General features: G+C 40.0%; 4 protein-coding genes across 4 annotated transcripts; 3 read left to right on the plus strand and 1 right to left on the minus strand.

Moving 5' to 3' along the window:
* The first annotated feature begins 2,383 nt into the window (after positions 1 to 2,383).
* On the plus strand, positions 2,384 to 6,837 carry ufd1l (ubiquitin recognition factor in ER associated degradation 1). The gene is made up of 12 exons (XM_026188586.2): positions 2,384 to 2,582; positions 2,785 to 2,917; positions 3,855 to 3,887; positions 3,973 to 4,094; positions 4,423 to 4,553; positions 4,648 to 4,720; positions 4,835 to 4,903; positions 4,985 to 5,053; positions 5,127 to 5,177; positions 5,267 to 5,355; positions 6,042 to 6,126; positions 6,223 to 6,837. Exons 1-12 carry the CDS (start codon positions 2,580 to 2,582, stop codon positions 6,295 to 6,297), a joined length of 933 nt encoding a protein of 310 aa, XP_026044371.1. The 5' UTR covers positions 2,384 to 2,579; the 3' UTR covers positions 6,298 to 6,837.
* Positions 6,838 to 7,182: 345 nt separating this feature from the next.
* On the plus strand, positions 7,183 to 9,432 carry c12h22orf39 (chromosome 12 C22orf39 homolog). Its single transcript, XM_026187419.2, has 3 exons — positions 7,183 to 7,298; positions 8,359 to 8,526; positions 8,625 to 9,432. Exons 1-3 carry the CDS (start codon positions 7,266 to 7,268, stop codon positions 8,754 to 8,756), a joined length of 333 nt encoding a protein of 110 aa, XP_026043204.1. The 5' UTR covers positions 7,183 to 7,265; the 3' UTR covers positions 8,757 to 9,432.
* mrpl40 (mitochondrial ribosomal protein L40) lies at positions 9,322 to 12,535 on the minus strand. Its single transcript, XM_026187417.2, has 5 exons — positions 12,302 to 12,535; positions 11,257 to 11,340; positions 10,908 to 11,063; positions 9,838 to 9,919; positions 9,322 to 9,721 (listed from the first exon to the last, which is right to left on the minus strand). The coding sequence occupies exons 1-5, from the start codon at positions 12,361 to 12,363 to the stop codon at positions 9,494 to 9,496; spliced, it is 612 nt and encodes a 203-aa protein (XP_026043202.1). The 5' UTR covers positions 12,364 to 12,535; the 3' UTR covers positions 9,322 to 9,493.
* On the plus strand, positions 12,473 to 20,629 carry acaa2 (acetyl-CoA acyltransferase 2). Its single transcript, XM_026187416.2, has 10 exons — positions 12,473 to 12,828; positions 15,971 to 16,137; positions 16,233 to 16,361; positions 17,620 to 17,736; positions 17,830 to 17,977; positions 18,086 to 18,261; positions 18,528 to 18,657; positions 18,752 to 18,822; positions 19,479 to 19,633; positions 19,732 to 20,629. Exons 1-10 carry the CDS (start codon positions 12,813 to 12,815, stop codon positions 19,811 to 19,813), a joined length of 1,191 nt encoding a protein of 396 aa, XP_026043201.2. The 5' UTR covers positions 12,473 to 12,812; the 3' UTR covers positions 19,814 to 20,629.
* The last annotated feature ends 705 nt before the right edge of the window (positions 20,630 to 21,334 follow it).

The following is a 21,334-nucleotide window of genomic DNA, read 5'->3' on the forward strand; positions in this document are numbered from 1 at the left end:
GGGGTGGATCTAGAAGGGTGGCGTGGGGTGGCATGTGCCACCCTAAAATGTTCCCTTGCCACCTTAACTGCCACCCTAGTTTTGTATATGACAGTGTTTATTAAAATAAGACAACATTAACACTTTGAGCCTAGCTACAGTTAACCCTGAATATAAATTCTAAAAGTGAATATATTGCATAGTGTTACCCTCCTCCCACTCACCATTAACAAATGGTTCAGCCCAAAGTGCAGACCGGCTTTTTTTCTTGTTGTCAGTAGGAAGCGATGCCTATGACTGTGCCAGAGCACATTTTAAATCAACACCATGGGCATTTCAGATTTTACACAAAAAAAAACCAACAGTGTGAAACTTAATAATAATAATAATAATGGATTGGATTTATATAGCGCTTTTCAAGGCACCCAAAGCACTTTACAATGCCACTATTCATTCACTCTCACATTCACACACTGGTGGAGGCAAGCTACGGTTGTAGCCACAGCTGCCCTGGGGCAGACTGACAGAAGCGAGGCTGCCATATCACGCCATTGGCCCCTCTGGCCAACACCAGTAGGCGGTAGGGTAAAGTGTCTTGCCCAAGGACACAACGACCAGGACAGAGAGCCCGGGGATCGAACTTAAGTAAGACTTGTGTTTGTGTTGCTTTCTGGATTTTATACTTATTGAGCTACATATTTATTAATTATGCAGGCTATAAAGTACATAAATGATAAATGGCCTGTATTTGTATAGCGCTTTTACTAGTCCCGCTTAGGGACCCCAAAGTGCTTTACACACCCAGTCATCCACCCATTCACACACTGGTGGAGGCAAGCTACAGTTGTAGCCACAGCTGCCCTGGGGCAGACTGACAGAAGCGAGGCTGCTATATCGCACCATCGACCCTTCTGGCCAACACCAGTAGGCAGTAGATGAAGTGTCTTGCCCAAGGACACAACGACCGAAACTGTCCGAGCCGGGGCTCGAACCAGCAACCTTCCGATTACAAGGCGAACTCCTAACTCTTGAGCCACGGTCGTCCCACATAACATCAAAATTCACATATTTTATCTAATGGAAATCTTCAACTATGTGGGCTACAGAAAATAATTAAGTTATAGACGATATTTATATGAAATATATGTATACTTAGTGCATTTGAATCATTTTAACCATATGTAACACCTGCATATGTTTTTTAAAGGCTTTGATTTTGCCACCCCATTTGATTTCCATGCTACCCTAACAAAATTTCTCTCACTCTGAGTGCTACAGATGTGATGTTTGCTTAGAGAGTGTTGATGGAGAAGTATAAAGAAGGTCAGGAGTTGCATTGTGTCAGTTGTGCATTGTGTGTGTGGAGCGAGAGAAAGCATAAGGAACTGTAGTCAGGTATACCAGAGAACTACGTGAGGGTGGAGCAGGACATGTATGAAGGCAGTGAGACAGTTTTGAAGGTCTTTGTAATAGTTACAAAGTAGCACAGGAACAGAGCCGGAGGGAGAAAGAGAGCCAGGGACAACAATCATCCACAACTATTTTCAGTTGTGGATGATAAAGGATTCAGAAAGTTTATTCATGCATGCCCATATGACAGAGAATATGCATCTTCTTTTTGTTTTCATATTTTAATTTATATTTAATTGTGTTGTGGTTTGAAGAGTTTTGTGTTGTTTCACTTTAAATTTGTTTAATAAAAGGAAAAAGCTGGAAATTTAAATAGTTAAAAGTTGAAATGTGAATAGCTGGTTTTTGTATTATATGATTTATTTATTACATTTTATGTGGAGTGAATAAATAAAAGTATTTTTACGGTGGCCCCTAGAGACAAAGCACGTACAAACTTCAAAACACGTATGAACTCTGAAGCACGTAAAAACTGCTCCAGTGCTCCAGAATGCTAGGCGCAGTGTTGAGCTTTTGTTACCTAGTGGCTACACAAGCCAGCAAGTACCAATGACCTGATTTGGTGTGTGGTAATAACAGGTAAATGAACTTTTTTTTTTTTTAATTATTTGAATATATATGAGTGCTTGTGTATAAATACACAAACCATACACATATGCTTTCAATTGTGTAATTTAAGTGATCTAGATAGCTCTGTTTTGGACGTTCAGTTAACTCTAGGAATGTGTTTTGGAGTTTGTATGTGCTTTTTGGAGTTTGTATGTGCTTTGTCTCTAGGGGCCACCACATATATTTATATATAAACATATATAAATAAAACCACTTTTTTTTTACATTAGTAATTCCTTTTGTGCATAATTTTATATTATTGTTAATAATAAATTAATTAAAGCAACAAAACAACCTGAAGAGCCGGTTCGGAGCCGAAAGAGCCGGTTCGGAGCCGAAAGAGCCGGCTCTTTTTAGTGAGCCAAAACGAAAGAGCCGGTTCTCTAAAAAGATCCGGAAATCCCATCACTAGTGGCCTTTTGCACATGCGTGGTATCGATCGGGTTTCCGGTACGGATCTGGTAGTGACTACAATTTCAGTTGTTTACAACGTTGGAAATTGTAAATTTTTCTGTAAATTAGAAAACTGAAGCAAACATCATTAAGCGGGCGTTTAGCAGCGAGGAACAGAAACAGTCAACATGGTGAGCACTGTGGTTTTTCTCGCCGGTGACGTTGTATCAAAACAAATCGTAGTTGCTCCAGTTTTAGTTAGCTAGCGGCTAGCAACAGGACTACAGCACAGCATAAAGATTCCCTGTCCTGAACAATTAAATTGTTATCTATTTGCTCTGAAGTATACACGTGACCTGAGTTTGACTGACAATCCTGATGTTTGTTCCACAGTTTTCCTTCCATGTGTTTGACCACCAGTTGGCCCGGGGCTTTCAGAACCGCTTCTCCACTCAGTACCGATGCTATTCGGTGTCCATGCTGGCTGGACCCAACGACCGCTCCGATGTTGAGAAAGGAGGCAAAAGTGAGTCTCATTAAAAGAATGGTCATGTTGGTTCAGACAGTCACTCAGTTCAAGGTTTCTGAACAAAAGATATTGAAGTACAGTATTTTCTCCCATACCACTCGTTCAAATCAAAGTATGTATGGGTGAAGAATTAAATGAAGACCTTAATCTTTGACCTTTGCAAATGCAGGATCTGGTGATTCTGTTTTGCTTGTTGGCATAGTTTGGGTCCACTGTTGCTTTTTAGAGGGAAAGGTCACTAGAAACCAATTTGCTCTGACTGATCACTTTTATCTTGTGATCAAACATTTTAATCCTGATGGGAGAAAATGAAACTCCCATCCTTAATCCTCAAGAGGTCACTATGAACATGTTGTTTTAGTTCAGTATGCTAGACAGTGCTCTCCACCATCAATATTAAAATATCAAAAAAGGGAATGTGTTTTGGAAGATTGGTGCATCATCAGTCCTCTACATTTCAGAGACTGGGGGAAATGAGTTTCCTTTGTAGGGTGTCTAGGCTCTCATTTAGAGATAAGGTGGGGAACTTAGTCATTGGGAAGGACCTCAGGGTAGGCCTTCTACTTCATCACATCAGTTTAGGTCGTTCATAGAGTTTGATGAGCAATGGTGTGATGTATGGCAGATTTACATGTAGCTAATTTTCTGCATTCACCACTGTATTGTGGGTGTAATCTGTGCCAACATCCACATGGTGTAACCAGCTCCCTTGTCCAAACATACATCCAGTACCGCAAACATATCTGAAGTTATTTAACTATTTATTGCTTTGTGGTACTTGTTAGAAAACACAACTGTAAAAAAAATATCCTCAAAATGTCCAAGTTTATGTTAGTATGTATAAGGTGAAAGTTACATATCATATTTCTTTATATTTATTTTATGAAAACACATATTTTCCTTAAAATAACTGTTATTTTTCTTTTCTTTTCAGTAATAATGCCACCTTCTGCTCTCGACCAGCTCAGTAAGCGCATGTTAATTCAAAACCTTCTTACTAAATGTCCTTTTTACATCCTGTTTTTAGCATTGCTCTATATTCCTCTGTTCAGGCAGGCTTAACATTACCTATCCAATGCTGTTCAAGCTGACCAACAAGAACTCAGACAGAATGACACACTGTGGTGTCCTGGAGTTTGTGGCAGACGAGGGAATCTGTTACCTGCCTCACTGGGTGAGAAACAGTAATGAGTGTCTCGTGTCAGCAGTGGAGGAGCACTTACATATTCTTCTTGTGTGGAAGTGGATAACAATGTTTTAGAAGTATGGGTTTAAAAATTCAAATTTGTTGGTATACTCCAGCTTCCTTCCACAGTGAAAGTATTTGCATGTTAGGTTAATTGGTGATTCTGGTTGTCTGTCTCTGTGTCTTAGCCCTGTGATGGTGACCTGTCTAGAGTGTACCCCGCCTTGCACTCTTTCCCCCATGACCTGATAGATGGATGGAAATAGAAAAAAAAAAAAAGGCTGGAGTGACATTTGCTGTATTTTGTTCACTGCAGATGATGCAGAATCTCCTGTTAGAGGAAGGCGGTCTTGTTCAAGTGGAAAGTGTTAACCTCATGGTGGCCACTTACTCAAAGTTCCAGCCTCAGAGCCCCGACTTCCTGGACATTACAAACCCCAAGGCAGTGTAAGGAGTACAGGCTGAAATGTTTATTTCAACTTTAAATTTTTATTTTTTTGACACTTCATGTTTTAACATAAGTGGTTAACATTCATTACAGACTGGAGAACGCACTGAGAAACTTTGCATGCTTGACAACTGGTGATGTCATAGCCATTAACTACAACGAAAAGGTGAATCAGTTTCTTTAAGTCATTGTTGGGATTATATGTGACCAAGGGTTGTTCTTGGAGAGTTTCCTGGAAGATTAAACATAAAAATGCCATCTGGTAATCTGTGGGTTTCAGATATATGAGCTGCGAGTCATGGAGACCAAACCAGATAAAGCAGTATCCATCATCGAGTGTGATATGAATGTAAGATCCTGGACTTCACCACAGTCACAGTGAATTGTTCTGTTGCTTTATTCGCTCACGTGCTGTTACTTTGCTGTTCAGGTGGATTTTGATGCTCCCTTGGGTTACAAAGAGCCTGAACGACGGCCTAATCACCAGGATGAACCGACAGTAAGGAGCAAACCATCGTGGTAACTGTACGTTTTCTCCTTTGAACAGTGTAATAAAACTGTTTTTCTGACAGGAGGAAGAAACAGATCCCAGCAGTTACGCTGACATGGACACAGGCTTCAGAGTGAGTTCAAGTTAATGTGTACTTACTGCTACTAAAAGTACTTGAATAACATAATCTGATTTAATCTCTAATCTGTGCTTTATTTTCAGGCTTTCACCGGTTCTGGTAATCGTTTGGATGGTAAAACTAAAGGGATTGAACCCAGCCCTGCTCCCCTTGCCCCAAGTGACATTAAAAGGTGAAAAGATGTTGTTTCTTACACATTCCCATAAAAATAACTCAACTGTTAAGTGGCCTAACAGACAAGCTATTTTTACAGGGAATGTTACACCTTTATTTAACAGCGTATTGCAAATTGATGAGGAGAGGGATGACAGTCAACTCAAACTGCTGTTCAGTATATGAAAGCCCCCAAGCAGGAGCTATTATATCTATTAGGCTATGTTAGATATCTCAGACTTGAGTTGAGACATAGAATGTGACACCTTGAGGCACATGGGTTTGTCACGTGATATATTTAAATAAAGTTCTGAGCAGTTTATGTATTTTTTATGCTTCATAAAAACAGAGAGGAATACCGGATTTATGCTCTAAGGCAACTGGGTACCCTGGTCTTAACCCTGAAGCCTAAAGCCTGAACCATAACAGAATTGTCAGAAAATTCTTTGCTTACCTTTTTTTAAAAAATAAAAAAAAATTGGAGTGGTTATTGAACTTTCTGAATGGTCCACACGGCGTTGCACATCTGTGGTGAGTCTTTGTCTCTACAAAGATGTACTGAACACCAACGAAGTATAAAATATAGCGATGTAACTATACATTGGTGTTGTCCCACATATTTTTTTAAAGCTGTGACAGCACACAGCCACACCACGCAGACAATGGTTTTCCAAGCTGTTGTGTGTCTAATGTTTCGTCACACAGAGGGATTCCCAACTATGACTTCAAAATTGGCAGGATTACCTTCATTCGAAACTCCAGACCTCTGCCCAGGAAAATTGTGGATGATGTAAGTAATGCAAACAGTTCTCTTTCCTGGCTATTTTTAAAGTCCTACATTTAGTTCTCAAGCCATATTTTTCAATTTTCTTCTGAATCTTCTCAGGATGATGCCATAAACAGATTCATCGCCTTCTCTGGACAAGGGCAGTCACTACGCAAGAAGGGCCGAAAACCTTGAAGAGTTACAAACGAGGAGTCTGACTCATGTGCACAGAGCTAGCTTATTCTTTTCACCTTCAGCAGCAAAGTAAAATATTGGTTTTCAGATGCGTTGGTTTTGCCCCTCTGCCCCTTTTTAAATGGAGGTTTTGCTGTTGATTATAGCGTGTAATTAAAAGTCTGACAGTAATATTTTGCTCAAAAGAATCTGAGCAGCCTAAAATACTGTCTGCTCTAATTTGGTATTCACAAATTCAGAGTGACTGATTTTCTGCCAATATCTTATCAAGAACATGAAAAAATGACAGCAAACATCTTTCTTATATCAGATTGAATGACCTCTGACTCTGCGCAGACCCATCTTTTCCATAATTCTTTTTTTATTTTTACAATCCACTTTAAAATGGCTGTTATCCACAATCCCAGTGTTACTGTAAAATGGGAGCTTTTTGTTTTGATTATACTAAGAAAATTTTTATGTTTGAGGGTTTTTTTCCAGACTTTTAGGAATTTTTTCTTTTGCTTTATTTATCAACAAATAAAATTGTTTTGAAATGAATTACACTCAGACCTATTTTTGAGGTATTATGCTCTTTCTATGACATCACCTGAGTTGAGTATTTATATTCGAAGAAGATGATCATTGGATAAACTATTGGAATTGGTGAGTTTACATAAATGTGTAAAATAATGAATGGTTGAGCTCTCAATCAGCAAAAGTACCTACAAATTCAGATTTGAGAAAACCAACATTTTTATCGTTTCAGAAAAAATATTGTTGCAAATAATATATACTTTTAGTTCCAGTAAAAGCAGAATATCTTTAAACAAACTGTGAATTCACAATGACGTTCTTCAGCCATGCACACATTTTTTCGTTTTGATGCTTTGTGGCCTCGTATAAGTGATACAGAAATGTGCCAAGAGCTTTTGTTGTGAAAAATAAAACCGGAAGAAGTACAGTTGCTAAAGCTGTCGCAGCTAGCGATGGACAGGGCTGTGGGAGAAATCGCATGGAGGGTAATTAAACCAGATATTAGGTTATTAATTTCGTTAATGATAACTTTTCCTTAGTTAATTTGATTTGCCTTGTTTATGAGAAGACTCAAAATAATCAAAGTCAAATCCTGATGACGTAGGTCGCAAGGTGATTAGCTTTAGATGCTAAACCGCAAATGTACCCTTCTGTACCATCTAGCAAAGTCAGACAAAGAAGATCCGAGGAGGCGACGTATATTTTTTTGATTCACGAAATGCACTAATATCTGGGCTTGCTGATCAAATTTAAAAACAGCATGTGTGTAGTTGGAAAGTCAAATGAGCCACTGACCAAACTGAGGGTCAGCCCATTCTTAATACGACCGCAGAGAGGCGCTGTTTAAATGTTGAACACTTCAGAGACTCAGGTTAAAACTCACCGGCCATTATATTGGGAACGTCATGCTTGTACTGGGTTGGACTCTCTTTGCCTTCGGACCTGCGTTAACACTTCGTGGCTCAGATTCAACAAGGTGTTGAAAACGTTCTTTAGAGATTTCCAGTTTGGCACGACAGCATCACTCAGTTGCTGCTGACAGAGATGTGAGACGAACATCAATAAACTGCTCACCATAGCAGCCAAATGTTGCTGTAGAAATTTGAACTCATCAGATCAGGCAGTGTTTTTCCAGTTCTCTTTTGCGCTGCATAGGTGAACCTGTGCAAACTGTAGCCTCAGTTTCCTGTTCTTGGGGAGCGGCACTCAGTGTGGTCTTCTGTTGCTTCAAGGTTTGACATGCCGTGAATTTAGAGATGGTCTTCTGCATATCTTGGTGGTACTTTTGATAGTCACTGTTGATTTCCTGTCAGTTCGAGTCAGTGTGGCTATTCTCCTTTGACGTCAACAAGGTATTTTTGCTTAGAGAACTGCCCCTCACTGTATATTTCCTCCTTTTCAGTTGCTGCCAGTTGATTGGCTGATTATTTTATTAATAACAAGTAGTTAGACAGGCGTACCCAACAAAGTGTCTGATGTCAGTCACCAGAATCCCAACAGAAGTTTAAAATTTTATTCTGATTTTTGTTTGCTTTGTCGCCACAGCCACCACGGGCATGTGAAGACTACTGGAGCGAGTTTAGACACTGCAAAAGTTTTAAAAACTGGTTTCACCACTACTACACTTACGGTACCGTGCCATCCTGCCAGCAGTGGAAAGAGGACTACCATAACTGCAGAGAGTGGGAGAAACACAGAGGCACCGAGGCTAAGGTGGAACAGCAAGAAATTAAAATTTTAAAGTCCTAAACAGGTGACCTCTGTGATCCGCTCCAGGCTGTATAAATACACTCACTCTGTCTGTCTTGCAGGAGGCGTTGCGGAGAAGTGAGAAAATCAGAGTGGCAGAGCAAAGAAACTTCATTCCAGTGTGGCAGCTGAGGCAGGAGCCTCCTAGAGACTGGCACGTGCCACTGAACCAGGAGAAGCCTCAGGACTCCTGAACATCGAGTTTTGACAACATGCTTAGTTTCAGTTTAAGAGCCTGGACATTCTCATGATCACGAGATGTCATCAGTTGTATTCAGAGAACTGCTGTATGTAAAATGATATATATACAGTATGTCTAACAATGCTGGCAGCAGCTAGTGCTCAGCGATAAGGATTAGCTGTTTTATCAGTAAATATGATCCGTTTCCAGACAGGCTGGTGTCTCATAGGTACTAATTCTGCAAAGCTTGTGTAAACTTAAGCACAAAGACCGACTGCACTCAGAGAAAATTAGCTCTATATTATCCTTATGTTGACAGAATATATAGTCAGTACAGGTAATCAGTGATCTGCTTCATTCTCCTTGAAAAAGGTGAAGAGCCAGGTGTTTGCATGGTACCTGTAGGCCTATCTGTATTTGTCAGCTGCTCAGCAAATGAATTGACTTTAAGAAAGGTTAATGATGTAGGTATATGGGATGTTTAATCCTACTGAAAAATCGAGATGACAGAATTCAGAGTTGTGTAGCAGTTTTCTGCCTTATAACATGACATGTTCAAAAAGATTCTGAACACTGGATCAATAAAAAGATTTATTCCATTATTATAGACAAATATTAACGTGACACAAACTCACTGTAACTCTCACACAATGAATGACAATGAAGGAATAAAGACAGTGTGCTTAAAAGCTGCATTTTTGCTTAATGAATAACAGACACACTAAACTACACACAGCTATTCCTCATTTATCACTGCGTGTAAACTTTAGTGATATCGTTGTATTTCCCATCAGGGGCGTCATAATTGGGTATTGCTGGCGTATATGCGGGACCTTCGTGAACAAAGGGAATAAGAAGCGGGTCAGGCTTCAGCGCTGCCCGGTACAGCTCCTCGGACTCCAGCTTCAGCTCCTCCAGTGCCTCCCTCTGTGCTTCCAAAGCCAGTTCAACAGCTTCCACTTCAGCCATGTGCTGCTTCTGCAAGAACAGCAGACAGATACAACCCACTAAGTGCATGAGATGTAGAGCTGGGGTCAGATGTAACATTTTCCATAAAAGCTTTAGTGACGCAGGTGCGATAGGTAAGTGGTAACCTGTTTGTATCGACACCACTCCTTCAGCAGCAGGGCTCGACCCTCACTTTCTTCAAATGACAGCCTTGGAGCAGTGCGTTCCCTTAGACAGAGAATTATGAACATCAATTTAAAGGACTTAAAAGCCCTATATCCAAGAAAGGTATTCAAATGAGCAATTTAAAAGTTTCAAAGCTGTTTTAACGTCCCAGAGCTTCACTGCAAAAAGACTGATAAAACCAACAACACATCAGATAACAATCACGTCTCAGAACTTCAGCCACCTTTTGCAAAGGCAATTTCTCTGCGAAAATGAGCTGTGGCTGAGGTGGTCGAACTGGTCATCTAGCAAAGCAGGCAAAGAAGTCTGTGATTCCTCCTGCCAGCAAAATGTTCTTGGCAAATTGCCCCTAATGCACCTATTGGAGTGTGTACGAATGATGAAAAATGCTTCGGGGTAGATAAAACTGCGTCTGATGGGTTAAATGAGACTTGTAGAATTGTAGTATAGTAGTATTTACATTATCTTGACATAAATAAGGTTTGTGTTAACACTCCTGGGGCATTATTGTCAAATCCATTCTTGACCAGTGAGATGTCATGAATAATAAAAATTCAAAAAAAGCACACAATAAGTGCTTTTGACTTTCTTTTTTTTCCATTTGTTTGTGTGATCCAACAAAGCTGATTTTAACACATGATATTAAAATAGTTCTTAACTCTGATGTGGAAAACAGAGTTGACATCAGCTCAGATTTTCTTCATTGGCTGTGGAGGACAGCGTTCTCAAAGGACGCCGTGGGCTGAGCCACGACACATTAATTTTACACCTTGGACTTATAGAGCTGCTTGATCTGTTGCCTGTTTATTTAGGAATAAAAACACATTTCTTTTCCCATCCATTGGTCTTAAAAAATGCCTCTGCATGCTTATGATGATCCATACCTGCCCAGTAGCTTTAGTTCATTTGCTGACAAGAAGAAATTTGAATGTGTGTTATCACACTGAGCACTATACATTAATGTTTCAATACAAATTTGACCTCATTATTTCAAACGACATTTATGCACATAGACTGAAATGAGCTCCACCTTGTTTCATCCAAGCATTTGGTTGGAGTGATGAAGTCCTCTATGGGTATAAGCTCTGGTGGAACTTTCTCCAGTTTCTTCAGCTTCTTTTTCAGACGCTCTCTCAACATTTGTTCCCTTCTCGGGTCCACTTTCTTCTTCTTTTTTGGCTCAGCTCTTGAATAACACAGATCAAACCTCTATGTTAATATATTCAGCCACAAGATAGAGCTTGCTGAGAAATACTGTTAGCACCACGAACCACCATAACATTGGTGGACTAAGTTGTTCAATTTAAAATATTGATGAAATGACAATTGTGGTAAACCTCGGTCATGACTTGGTTTGTGAGCCTGAGCCTGAATCATACCTCAGTGGAGCAGATGTCTTCAGGGTCATCACTGGTGCAAACCAAGGACTCTGTACAAGATGGTGATGTTCTCCGTACAGAGAGCTGCAAAATAGAGTACAGGTCATTTCTCAAGTTCTCATTTCTCTCAAGTTTGTATATTCTTTGAAGAAGACAGTCTTAAGAGTGCTACTTTTTTTTTTTTTACTCCCAGTAAAAATCTTAACATCTTCATCTCTGCCACCTTCGGCTCAGTCGCCTGTCTTTTTATTGGTGCCACCCTCTAACTACCATCTTGTAAACTTTCCCTTTCACTTCTGTCACAAATCACCCCTGATGCTCATCGCCACTCTGCCTGCACTGTCTTCTTTATCTCTTTTGTGCACTGTCATTTGCTTTGGATGTTTAACCCCAGGTATTTAACCATCCACCGTCACAATTTTTGGCTCCTTTCAGCATCACGAGCACAGCTGTCTGCCTCTCACGTGTTCTGTCTTGCTTTTGACTTTCATTTCTCATCTATCAAAGCATACATTCACCTCTCCAGGCTCTCTACTTTTGGTACAGATCACAATATCGTCTGGAAATATTATGGTCCACAGAGACTACTCACTGATCTAATCTGTCCATCTTCATTGCAAACAAGAAGGGGCACAGAGCAGATCCCTGATGCTGATCCAGGTCCAACCCATCTGTCACTCCTACCGCACACTTCACCACTGCTTCTCTGTCCTCATGCATGTCCTGCACCACCCTCATACTTCTCTTGGCACCCCATCATATGCTTTATCTAGATGCACAAGTGCACAGTTCAACTCCTTCTGACCTTCTCTATACTTCTCCATCAACAGGCTCAAAGCAAACATCGCATCTGTACTCTTTCTCAGCATGAAACCATACTCTCAACAACTACATCCCTCTGTAGTCACAACAGCTCTGCTCATCACCCTTGTTATTGAAAATCGCTATAAGCACACTTCTTCTCCATTAAAGCACCGAATAACCTTAGCTATATTAGCTCCACGCAGCTAACGCACTTCGTTCACATCGTACATCAATCACTCACCTCGACGGCATGGCCTGCCGCGATAAAACCCTGCAAAGACATCGCGAAAGAGCCAAAGACATGTTTTAATTACGTTTCTGTTTCTTCCTTTAACTCAGTTTTGGGTCCAGGACAACAAAAATTCACATGTCGTCCCCTGGAGTGACAGCCCCCCCACACACGTCGCTGAAAGATGACGTTTCAAACAAGCGGCCGCACACTTCAACGTGCGCACTTTCGCTTATTTAAAAATCCTGGAAATAAAATCAAAGACAGATATTGGGTATATTATAATCCGTTAATATATTACTTAATAAAACAATAAGATAAACAGTAAAAAAATAGTAACATTGCGTTGTGTAGATATTTATGTGTAGATATTTTGTTGAATCTTCAAGGAGGAGTAAAACGTTACCGGGCTGCAGTATTTGGGGGAAAGGTCACAGTGGTCCGAGGCTTTTATATGCTCCACGCAGCGAGATATCAGCCTAAAACTTTGATCCGGTCATCGCTGGATTGTTGAGTCTGCGCCATGGCACTTCTCAGAGGTAAACAAACACCATTCATTTCATTTCAGCAGTAAGACTGCTGGGACGGGATTTTCTGATGGGGCGTTTGAAAGTATCTGGGTCACACTGCTGTGCAACAGCGCTTTAAAAATCTACCTTTTTATTTATTTTATATGCAAAGAAGTCTCGTTTCCACATAATTTAACTGCAATGTAGGCGAAAGGTGACAAGATGGTGGCAGTATTATTTAAACAGCTGCTCCTTGCTGCTACTCAACTCAAAGCTGTAAATATGTATTTGAACATTTAATCAGAAACCTTTCACAACTTTGAGGACACCAGTTTGCTTTTGTTATGCCCACACTTTTTTGGTTTAGAAAATTACAGCTTTCAGCTATAATATTCATGTGTGCGAATATTATAGCTATAAGTATATGCTATAGCATATGCTGTGATGCATTTACTTAAGCGAAGGTGAAACCGTGCTTTAAATCTGTTTTAATTATATGTTTAATAGATTACAAATATACATTTGTGCCTCATACATTAGTTAATTTGCATTATTGTGTTTCCTGATTTTGCTATTCATATTTCTCCATATTATGTGTTTATATATGATCGAGGACAGAACATCAAAAAAGTTGGGTAACAGTATTTAATTTGAGTTATTCTTCATATGGCAATTACATCATGAATATGGAGTAAATGTTTAAAGAAATTATCTATAAGGACTTTGGATTACTGGTCATTGAGCCATTTTATATGCATCATATCAGCAGCTCCCAACATTTTTTCCCCATCTTACATGCACAGCCATTCAATCACTCCCTTGAGTTATTATTCCGTTTAAACACTAAGTAATTATCCACAAAAGTATTGCTAACCAAAGAGTTTCAACAGCTTGTCACTACTGTTGTCTAATGAATCACTTATGCAGTCCTCTTTAATACTTTCTGCTGCAAATTCATTACGTTTAGTTTATGTTTAACTTTTCTGCTTAAACCTATCAATTTAAAAAATGTAAACAAAATGACTAGTCAGAAAAGCTTTATAGTGGATTTATAAATAAATACAATTTTATTGATTCACAAATCTCTGCGCTCTTCTGTGAGTTTGGTCCAGTGCCCCCATTCAGAGTGGAGGGAACATATTACTCAACATTAAACAGACTCCAGCTGTATGCGTCAGGTGTTACTATAATATTTGCAAACTCGATTCCAGGTCAAAGCATCCTGCGTTTCCTGACACGTAGCAGACATTAGTCGATAGTTCAGTGTCCCTCTAAAACTGAAAAAGGTCCCTCAGTGCAACATTTCAAAATAGAGATCATTCCTATTAAGGTACTGTGAACTTTAAACCAATTTTTTTTCCCTCTCAAAAATGTTGCTGTGACTTTCAAATAAATTTTTGGCAGATTATCAATCAGGCCCCAAATGCAGAAACAGGGAATTTAAAAAAAGAAAAACAAAGAATTGCCAAAGTAGCTCCTGAAAACCTGCTTCAGATTAGAGGACAGGTATGAAATGAAATGGCATCACTATTCCTGGAAGATTTCTCAGATCCCTGTGTGCAGATGGGTCTAAATTCCGAGTTTCAGTTTATTCCAAATTTGAATTCTGTTTAAATTTACTCTTTACTTGCTTTCAGACTGTTAAAACCTCACCCGGGCTCCAGCTGTAGTAAGTAAATATTACCTTGAATTAATGTTTCAGAGACAGTTTTAGATTTTCTTTCAGCTGCTGCTTCAGAGGCATTTAGTCTGAGAGCAAGTTAAAATGAAAGAAACAGAATTCAAACGTAGGCTTTCTCTAGATACAAATTTGAAATGCACTTAGCAAGTAGGCGACAAATAGGCGAACTGTTTTAGAATCATTCATTACTATAAAACAAATGTTCTACATGCAAGAATAAGTTACCAGCAGCCAACATGAAGAAATAACAAAGTTGCATCTAATAATTTATATTTCTTACTGATCCACATGGAAATGGATCACATCTTGGAGAAGCTCGCGGCTCTCCAACGGGAGATTGAGAGACCAGTGTTGGACTGTTAGAACAGCTTTGAAATTCATATGAGTTGTTCGCACTAAAGTAAAAACCACCATCACTTCATGCAGATACCCCTTTGGCGCCAGCTGCGGTCTCAAGGCTGGAGCTGAACAACAACACCTTGATAACGACTGTGTTTAGACTGTTCTTCCCATTCTATGCAAGGCCACCTGGGTTGGCTGGTAGACTGTTTACTTAACCTGGCAGGGCGAAGGACACTGTGTCAGCTGAACTCTGGACACGCACACACATACATATACACTAATGTGCACACACTCATCCCCCTCCCTTTCCAAACGCCTTCGACGCTTGTTCCCTCCTGGGGAACACGGCGGGTCTGAGCCCGCGCTGGAATGGTAGCGTTGGACAGGATGGCTGCTGTGTTTGCTTCGGATTACTCCTCACCCCCCACCCGACCCTGTGACTTGTCACGTGTTCCACAATGTTGTGCTGTGGACATTTATGTGCTTTTATGTGCAGAGGAGTTTTTTTGCTTCCTGTTCTCATGCTGTCCTCCCAGGAGCCCAGCATGAGTAGAGGTCTCTTTTTTTCCTCTTGTACTTTCCCATTGTAGTGTATATTTCAGTGTTTTTTCTGTAACACTACTGATCTCCGACCTGTATCCCCATGTGATGTCTGTGTTGTGTGTGTAAGGTCGGGGCGGGGGGTCCCATTTCACTGCAGGGCAACCTGCACGTGGTGAATAAAGCCTTGATTGATTTATTGATTGATTGATTGATTGAAACAGAAGGACCAGGTTTCAGGAATGATGAGCAGCAAATAGAAACACGGGGAAGACCATGGCTACATGTACTCATCATAAAACTAAACATCAGAAAATACAAATAACAAATCCATACACAGCAATGAAGCAATAAATCAAAGTCACTGTCAGGAAATAAAAAACAGAAACATTATAGGAGAAAACCTAAACAGGAACTTTAATTTGAATACATCAACAAAGAATTGAAAACAAGAAATCAGGCGCAGCTTTATTTCAACACCCTGTAAATCATGTCGCTTTAGTGCTAATTATCCCTTCACAAATCTTCTCTCTCTGTTCGTGCTACAATCTGGCTGTAGCTCAGTGGTGGGTGGTGTTAACTCCAAACTAAAATGCTCTTTTTTCCTAGGTGTATTTATTGTAGCTGCCAAGCGTACTCCATTTGGTACCTATGGTGGAGTACTGAAGGATCACAGTGCAACAGACTTGGCTGAACATGCAGCCAAAGCTGCCCTCGCTGCAGGGGGTGTGGTCCCAGAGCTTGTAAACAGCATCATCATGGGAAATGTCATGCAGGTACTGATCACACATACAACACTGAAAGGATTCATTATAAATGATCTGACTATTGTATCTTACATTTTGTTTCTGATCCATTTCCCTACGTTCAGAGCTCAGCTGATGCACCCTACATTGCTCGTCATGTGGGTCTGAGGTGTGGCGTACCCATCCCAGTGCCCGCTCTCACCGTGAACAGACTGTGTGGATCTGGTTTCCAGTCCATCATTAATGGCGCTCAGGTAAGCACTAAACTAACGAAAATAAATCTATCAGACCCATAAAAGAGGAATTAGCCAAAGCAGAAAACAGTGTATTGAATGTTTTCCTATCAACATACAAACAAGGAAATTGATTTTAAAAAGTAATAACAGTGACACTACGAAGACAAACGGGAAAGTGAAGCCAAAATAGCAGAAGAATGGAAAGGTCAGAGTGGAAAACTGCAGTTTCACGTATGTGGACGGAATTTGGGTGGAAAAATGCAAAGTTTTTTTAATTACAGAAAGACATTAAGGTGTAGGAACAAATTGTTGGAGGTTTGGTGGATCATCAGTAGCTTATCATTACCATTTCCTTTGGGAATGTCCAGAACTTTAAAACTATTTTGGAGTGAAATCCACAAACATTTGAGTGCTGGTTGACGTGGTGAGTTAGTGAGATCCTCAGTACAGCACATTCATACTAAGGAAGAGAAATACTTAATGAGAGTACTACTTTTTGCGGGGAAAAGAAGCTCTGCAGCTTCTCTGTAAGGAGAAGAGTGAGTAAGATAAAGCAAAATGTAAGAGGTGGTTTCACATCAGCCCGGTTTTATGATAACTCCAGGAATCTATCGTATACGTTTCTTACTAGGAGTAGAGATAAGTGAAGTTGGAGGGTGGGGCACTGGTTGTGGACAGGCAGGTAACACGAGATGGAAAGGAATCCTTGTGGTGAATGCTTGTTTGAAGGTAGCAGGTGAGCAAGCTTAGGGAAGCCTTTTATTCAGCACACAATCACAGAGACACAGAGTTGAGAACACTGGAAAAACTCAGTAGGCATAACCAAAAACAAGCCTGTCTACTACTTTATGATGGCAAACATTTCAGGTGCCCCTTAAATACCAGCCACTGATGAGACCAATGAGCCACTGGTGTGCTCAGTGAGCAGCAGGAACCCGTGCTCTACCCATAGGGCACAGCCTGCATAACCCATCCAAGACCAGAGAAAGACAGAAACGACCCAAAAACAACAACCCAGTGCTGCACTATGACAACTGAAATTCATTGGATGAATTATATGCTGATGTATTTTCGTTCTGTACTGTATCTCCCCAAATGAAAAGGAAGATTAAAAGTTTCTGATCTTTTCCTGTCATGTATATAAGTGGAAAGTAATTGAAGTGATATTTTTAAGTCAGCAATGTGTGCAAAAACCATCAGTAAAATGATCATTATGTATCTTACCCTTTTTCTGCTGGTCTAAAAACAAAAAACCTGTTCCCCTTTGTGTTTGTAGGAGATTTGTCTCAGGGATTCAGAGGTGGTCCTGTGTGGAGGTTCAGAGAGTATGAGCCAGGCTCCCTATGCTGTCCGTAACATCCGATTTGGTACAAAGTTTGGCGTCGATCTGAAGGTTGGTAGATCAGATCTGTGAACACTTGATATAAATGTACATCACCATAACTACAATGATTTGGTATTAAACCTGCCTTCATCTGCCTACCAGCTAGAGGATACCTTGTGGGCGGGGCTGACTGACCTGCATATTAAAACCCCGATGGGCATCACAGCAGAAAACCTGGCAGAGAAATACCAGATCACCCGAGAGGACTGTGACAACTACGCACATAAGACTCAACAAAGGTGGAAGGCAGGTAAGGCAGACCCTGTTTTTTGATTTCTTTTCATGGTCTGCCTTTTAATTCACCCTCATACTCAGTTACTGTTTTAAACTCTAAGCTTTTACTGCTTTCTGTTTACAGCTCATGAGGGTGGTTATTTCACAGCAGAAATTGCTCCCATTGAGGTGAAAGCTAAGAAAGGCAAAGTGCCCATGACTCATGATGAGCACCCTCGGCCTCAGACCACTCTGGAACAGATGGCCAAACTACCTCCTGTCTTTAAGAAGGAAGGAACCGTTACTGCTGCTAACGCTTCAGTGAGTTTATGCTAGAGGTGCCGACTGTTCTCAACAATCTGACATGATCGGGTTTTCTTAGTCTAAGTAAGACGGTCCGTGGTCACTGGGAAAAACAGACCACCTTTTTTTTTTTTTTAATGCATTCGAGTCCCTTTTGTATTGTGTGATATCACTCCAGCATGTTTTTGTACACTCACACTTAAAATACATTTAAATATAGTTCATTATAAATTTTATCCAACCTCCTCCTCTTTCCTGATTGTACCTATTATTTCTATCCCCAGGGTGTATCTGATGGTGCTGCTGCTTTGGTGATTTCAAGTGAGGATGCTCTGAAGGAACACAAGCTCACTCCTCTGGCCAGAATTGTGGCCTATCACGTGTCAGGCTGTGACCCAAGCATTATGGGAATAGGTTAGCAACACTGCTCTCTTAAAGGTATAATCTGGGCACCTTTGGATTAAAAGTAATGATTACCTAACCGTTCTTTTTACTTTATTTATTTTAGGTCCTGTTCCAGCAATCACGGGAGCACTTAAGAAAGCTGGTCTGACTCTCAAAGACATGGATCTTGCGGAGGTTTGTTCCCATACAGTGAAACAAATACTTACATGCTTTTTTGTCATATACAAAGCAGTAATGCAACAACTTAAAAATACTCCATTATAATTAATTAAGGAAACTGAAAATAATATGTTGGTGAAAGTGCACACAGCTGTTTTTGCCTGCTTCCTTATTGACAAGAGGTCACCAGCACATGTTTGATTTGTGTCTCTTCCTGCCGCAGCCACAAAGAGATCTGTGTCTCTTCCTGGGTTTGAACCAGAATCTTTCATTTGTTAGGCAAATATATAAACCACTATTATGAGTAAAATTTACATAACAACAGTTAGGCCCGTATGTATTTGGGCAGTCACATGTTCTTTGTAGTTTTGCCTTTGTACAATGGATTTGAAATCAAACCATTAAGTTGTGATTAAATGTTGACATTAGACATTGAGCTATAAAATCCCACATAATCCCACACTTTCAGAGGCTTGAAATTCATTGGACAAACTAACATCTTTTAAACTAATTATTATTTTTTAATACTCAAATATTACTTTAATATTAATATTTTTTAATACTTGAAAGTTGCTTTTTTAAAATATAACAGCAACCAGCCTGTTGTGATTTATGGTGTTTGTGATTTATTTAGGAAGTGAATACTCAGGTGTTTTTGTTGTTTTGCACAGGTCAATGAGGCTTTTGCTTCTCAGTATCTGGCTGTTTCCAAGGCTCTAGGACTCGACCCGGAGAAAAGCAATGTTAACGGTGGAGCTATTGCCATCGGACATCCTCTCGGTGCTTCTGGAGCTCGCATCACTGCTCACCTGGTGCATGAGCTCAGGTAGCGTAGTCATTTAATAGTGCACGGTATCTTATATAATGAGAAGTGTTCTGCACGTTATTTAAAGTGACTTTGAATAATTATTTACTTTCTGACAGGCGGCGAGGAGGCAAGTATGCCATCGGGTCTGCCTGTATTGGCGGTGGTCAGGGTATCGCCATCATCATTGAAAAATGCTGAGAGAAGAACCTGCCAGCTGCTAGGTTTCCTGCAGAAGAATGACCTACACTCAACCCCACAGTCCGCTAATGCTAAATAAAATGCAAATGATACATTGTAAAAGGGATATTTTCCCACATTTTCACATCAGAACATGTGTGCTAAATGTTTCATTCTTGAGTTGGCTTGGAAGTCCAGTAAAGACTGAGTGCTAATTGCTCACTGACATGCCTGTTCCTGTTTCACATAAGTGCAAAAGACTTTTCAAGCACGTGCCTAAAATGATGGTACAGTGTGTAGCATATAATAACAGTGAAGTTTGTGGTACGACAGAGTGAGACTTGATGGAACTGGAATTTGCCTTAATAGCAGAGAGATTGAGAACATGTTAAGTTTTAATGCTAGAAAATTACCTGTGATGGCTCCAGCAAAAAATGATTTTGTACTTCTGTGTCAGAGAATCTCAAATTAAAAGAAAGAAAGAAAAAATGTGTTTTCATGATCAGTCTTTTATTGCAGCTGCAACTTTTTTTCAAACCCATTGGTGTCAAGGGCAATGTTCCCTCTAATTTTTCATGTGTCGAACACACAAACTCCCTGAGCGGTCCCTTGGACCACTGTGAGCAACAGCAGACGTGTGCACTGTGGTCACGCTAGCATCAAATACATCCAAGTCACATGGTTTATTAAAATAATCAAATTACAGCATTTACATTTAAGTTAGACTACTTTTAATTAACTGCTTTAGCCCACTTACAGTGAAGATTTAAAAAAATCATGTTCATGACCTGTGTAGTATGTTAACACTATTGGAAATAAAAATAACTTGGACTCCAATTTTGAAAACGTGTTTTTTAAAAACAAAAAAAGAAGTTTTACAGCTTTGGGTTTTTTTTGTTTTTATAAAGCTCTGACTGGTATTATGAGTATAAGTCTGTGGTCTGGGAGAGAGTCCTGTAACTCTCTGTCTGCAAAATACAGTATATAATGACCAATGTTGGGCAATTAATTATATAGTTACTTCTTCAAAAAAGTAACTGAGTTTTGCAAAAAACAAAGCTTTTTGCAGCTGTTTACCTAAAAATGCAGCCGAGGCAGTTTTTTAAATAAACATTTCACACTATTTACAGAACAATCAGCTGTTCTGCATCAAATTTGATGCCACACAAATTATTTGTGCCGCTCCAAAAAATAATTTCTGTCCACTATGAGATAAAGGAGAACAACAACTTGATACCTGCAGGCCTGACAACAGGAGATGTATCACTCCTGTAACACCTGTAACATTCAGCAGTCGCTTCATTGTTCTGACACACAAAACAAAACTATTGTCTACACTACACACTAACTACACAAGATTTGCGCTAAACGTTGCAAATCTGTCACATCTCAAAACACCTCTGTCACTCCTAAAACTTCCCCCTTCCTAAACAACTAAATGCCATGTTGCCATATCATTTTTTTTATTGGTCCACATGGTACATGTTTCCACCAATAGGAAAGGCTGGGGGGCGCGGGGGAGGAGGGGGGGGGGTTGTTTTT

The sequence above is a fragment of the Astatotilapia calliptera genome, chromosome 12, assembly GCF_964374335.1.
Source record: "Astatotilapia calliptera chromosome 12, fAstCal68.1, whole genome shotgun sequence".
Lineage (NCBI taxonomy): Eukaryota > Metazoa > Chordata > Actinopteri > Cichliformes > Cichlidae > Astatotilapia > Astatotilapia calliptera.

Excerpts from the sequence above, each read along its gene's own strand:
- c12h22orf39 (XM_026187419.2), top strand. The coding sequence starts at position 7,266 with ATGGACAGGGCTGTGGGAGAAATCGCATGGAGG. Across the intron at positions 7,299-8,358 it reads TGGGAGAAATCGCATGGAGG|CCACCACGGGCATGTGAAGA; the intron begins GTAATTAAACCA and ends TTGTCGCCACAG. Across the intron at positions 8,527-8,624 it reads ACAGAGGCACCGAGGCTAAG|GAGGCGTTGCGGAGAAGTGA; the intron begins GTGGAACAGCAA and ends TCTGTCTTGCAG.
- ufd1l (XM_026188586.2), top strand. Across the intron at positions 3,888-3,972 it reads TTCTGCTCTCGACCAGCTCA|GCAGGCTTAACATTACCTAT; the intron begins GTAAGCGCATGT and ends TCCTCTGTTCAG. Across the intron at positions 4,554-4,647 it reads ATTACAAACCCCAAGGCAGT|ACTGGAGAACGCACTGAGAA; the intron begins GTAAGGAGTACA and ends CATTCATTACAG.
- mrpl40 (XM_026187417.2), bottom strand. The coding sequence starts at position 12,363 with ATGTCTTTGGCTCTTTCGCGATGTCTTTGCAGGGTTTTATCGCGGCAG. Across the intron at positions 11,341-12,301 it reads CGGCAGGCCATGCCGTCGAG|CTCTCTGTACGGAGAACATC; the intron begins GTGAGTGATTGA and ends TCTATTTTGCAG. Across the intron at positions 11,064-11,256 it reads AAGACATCTGCTCCACTGAG|AGCTGAGCCAAAAAAGAAGA; the intron begins GTATGATTCAGG and ends GTGTTATTCAAG.
- acaa2 (XM_026187416.2), top strand. Across the intron at positions 18,658-18,751 it reads CCCAAGCATTATGGGAATAG|GTCCTGTTCCAGCAATCACG; the intron begins GTTAGCAACACT and ends TATTTATTTTAG. Across the intron at positions 19,634-19,731 it reads CACCTGGTGCATGAGCTCAG|GCGGCGAGGAGGCAAGTATG; the intron begins GTAGCGTAGTCA and ends ACTTTCTGACAG.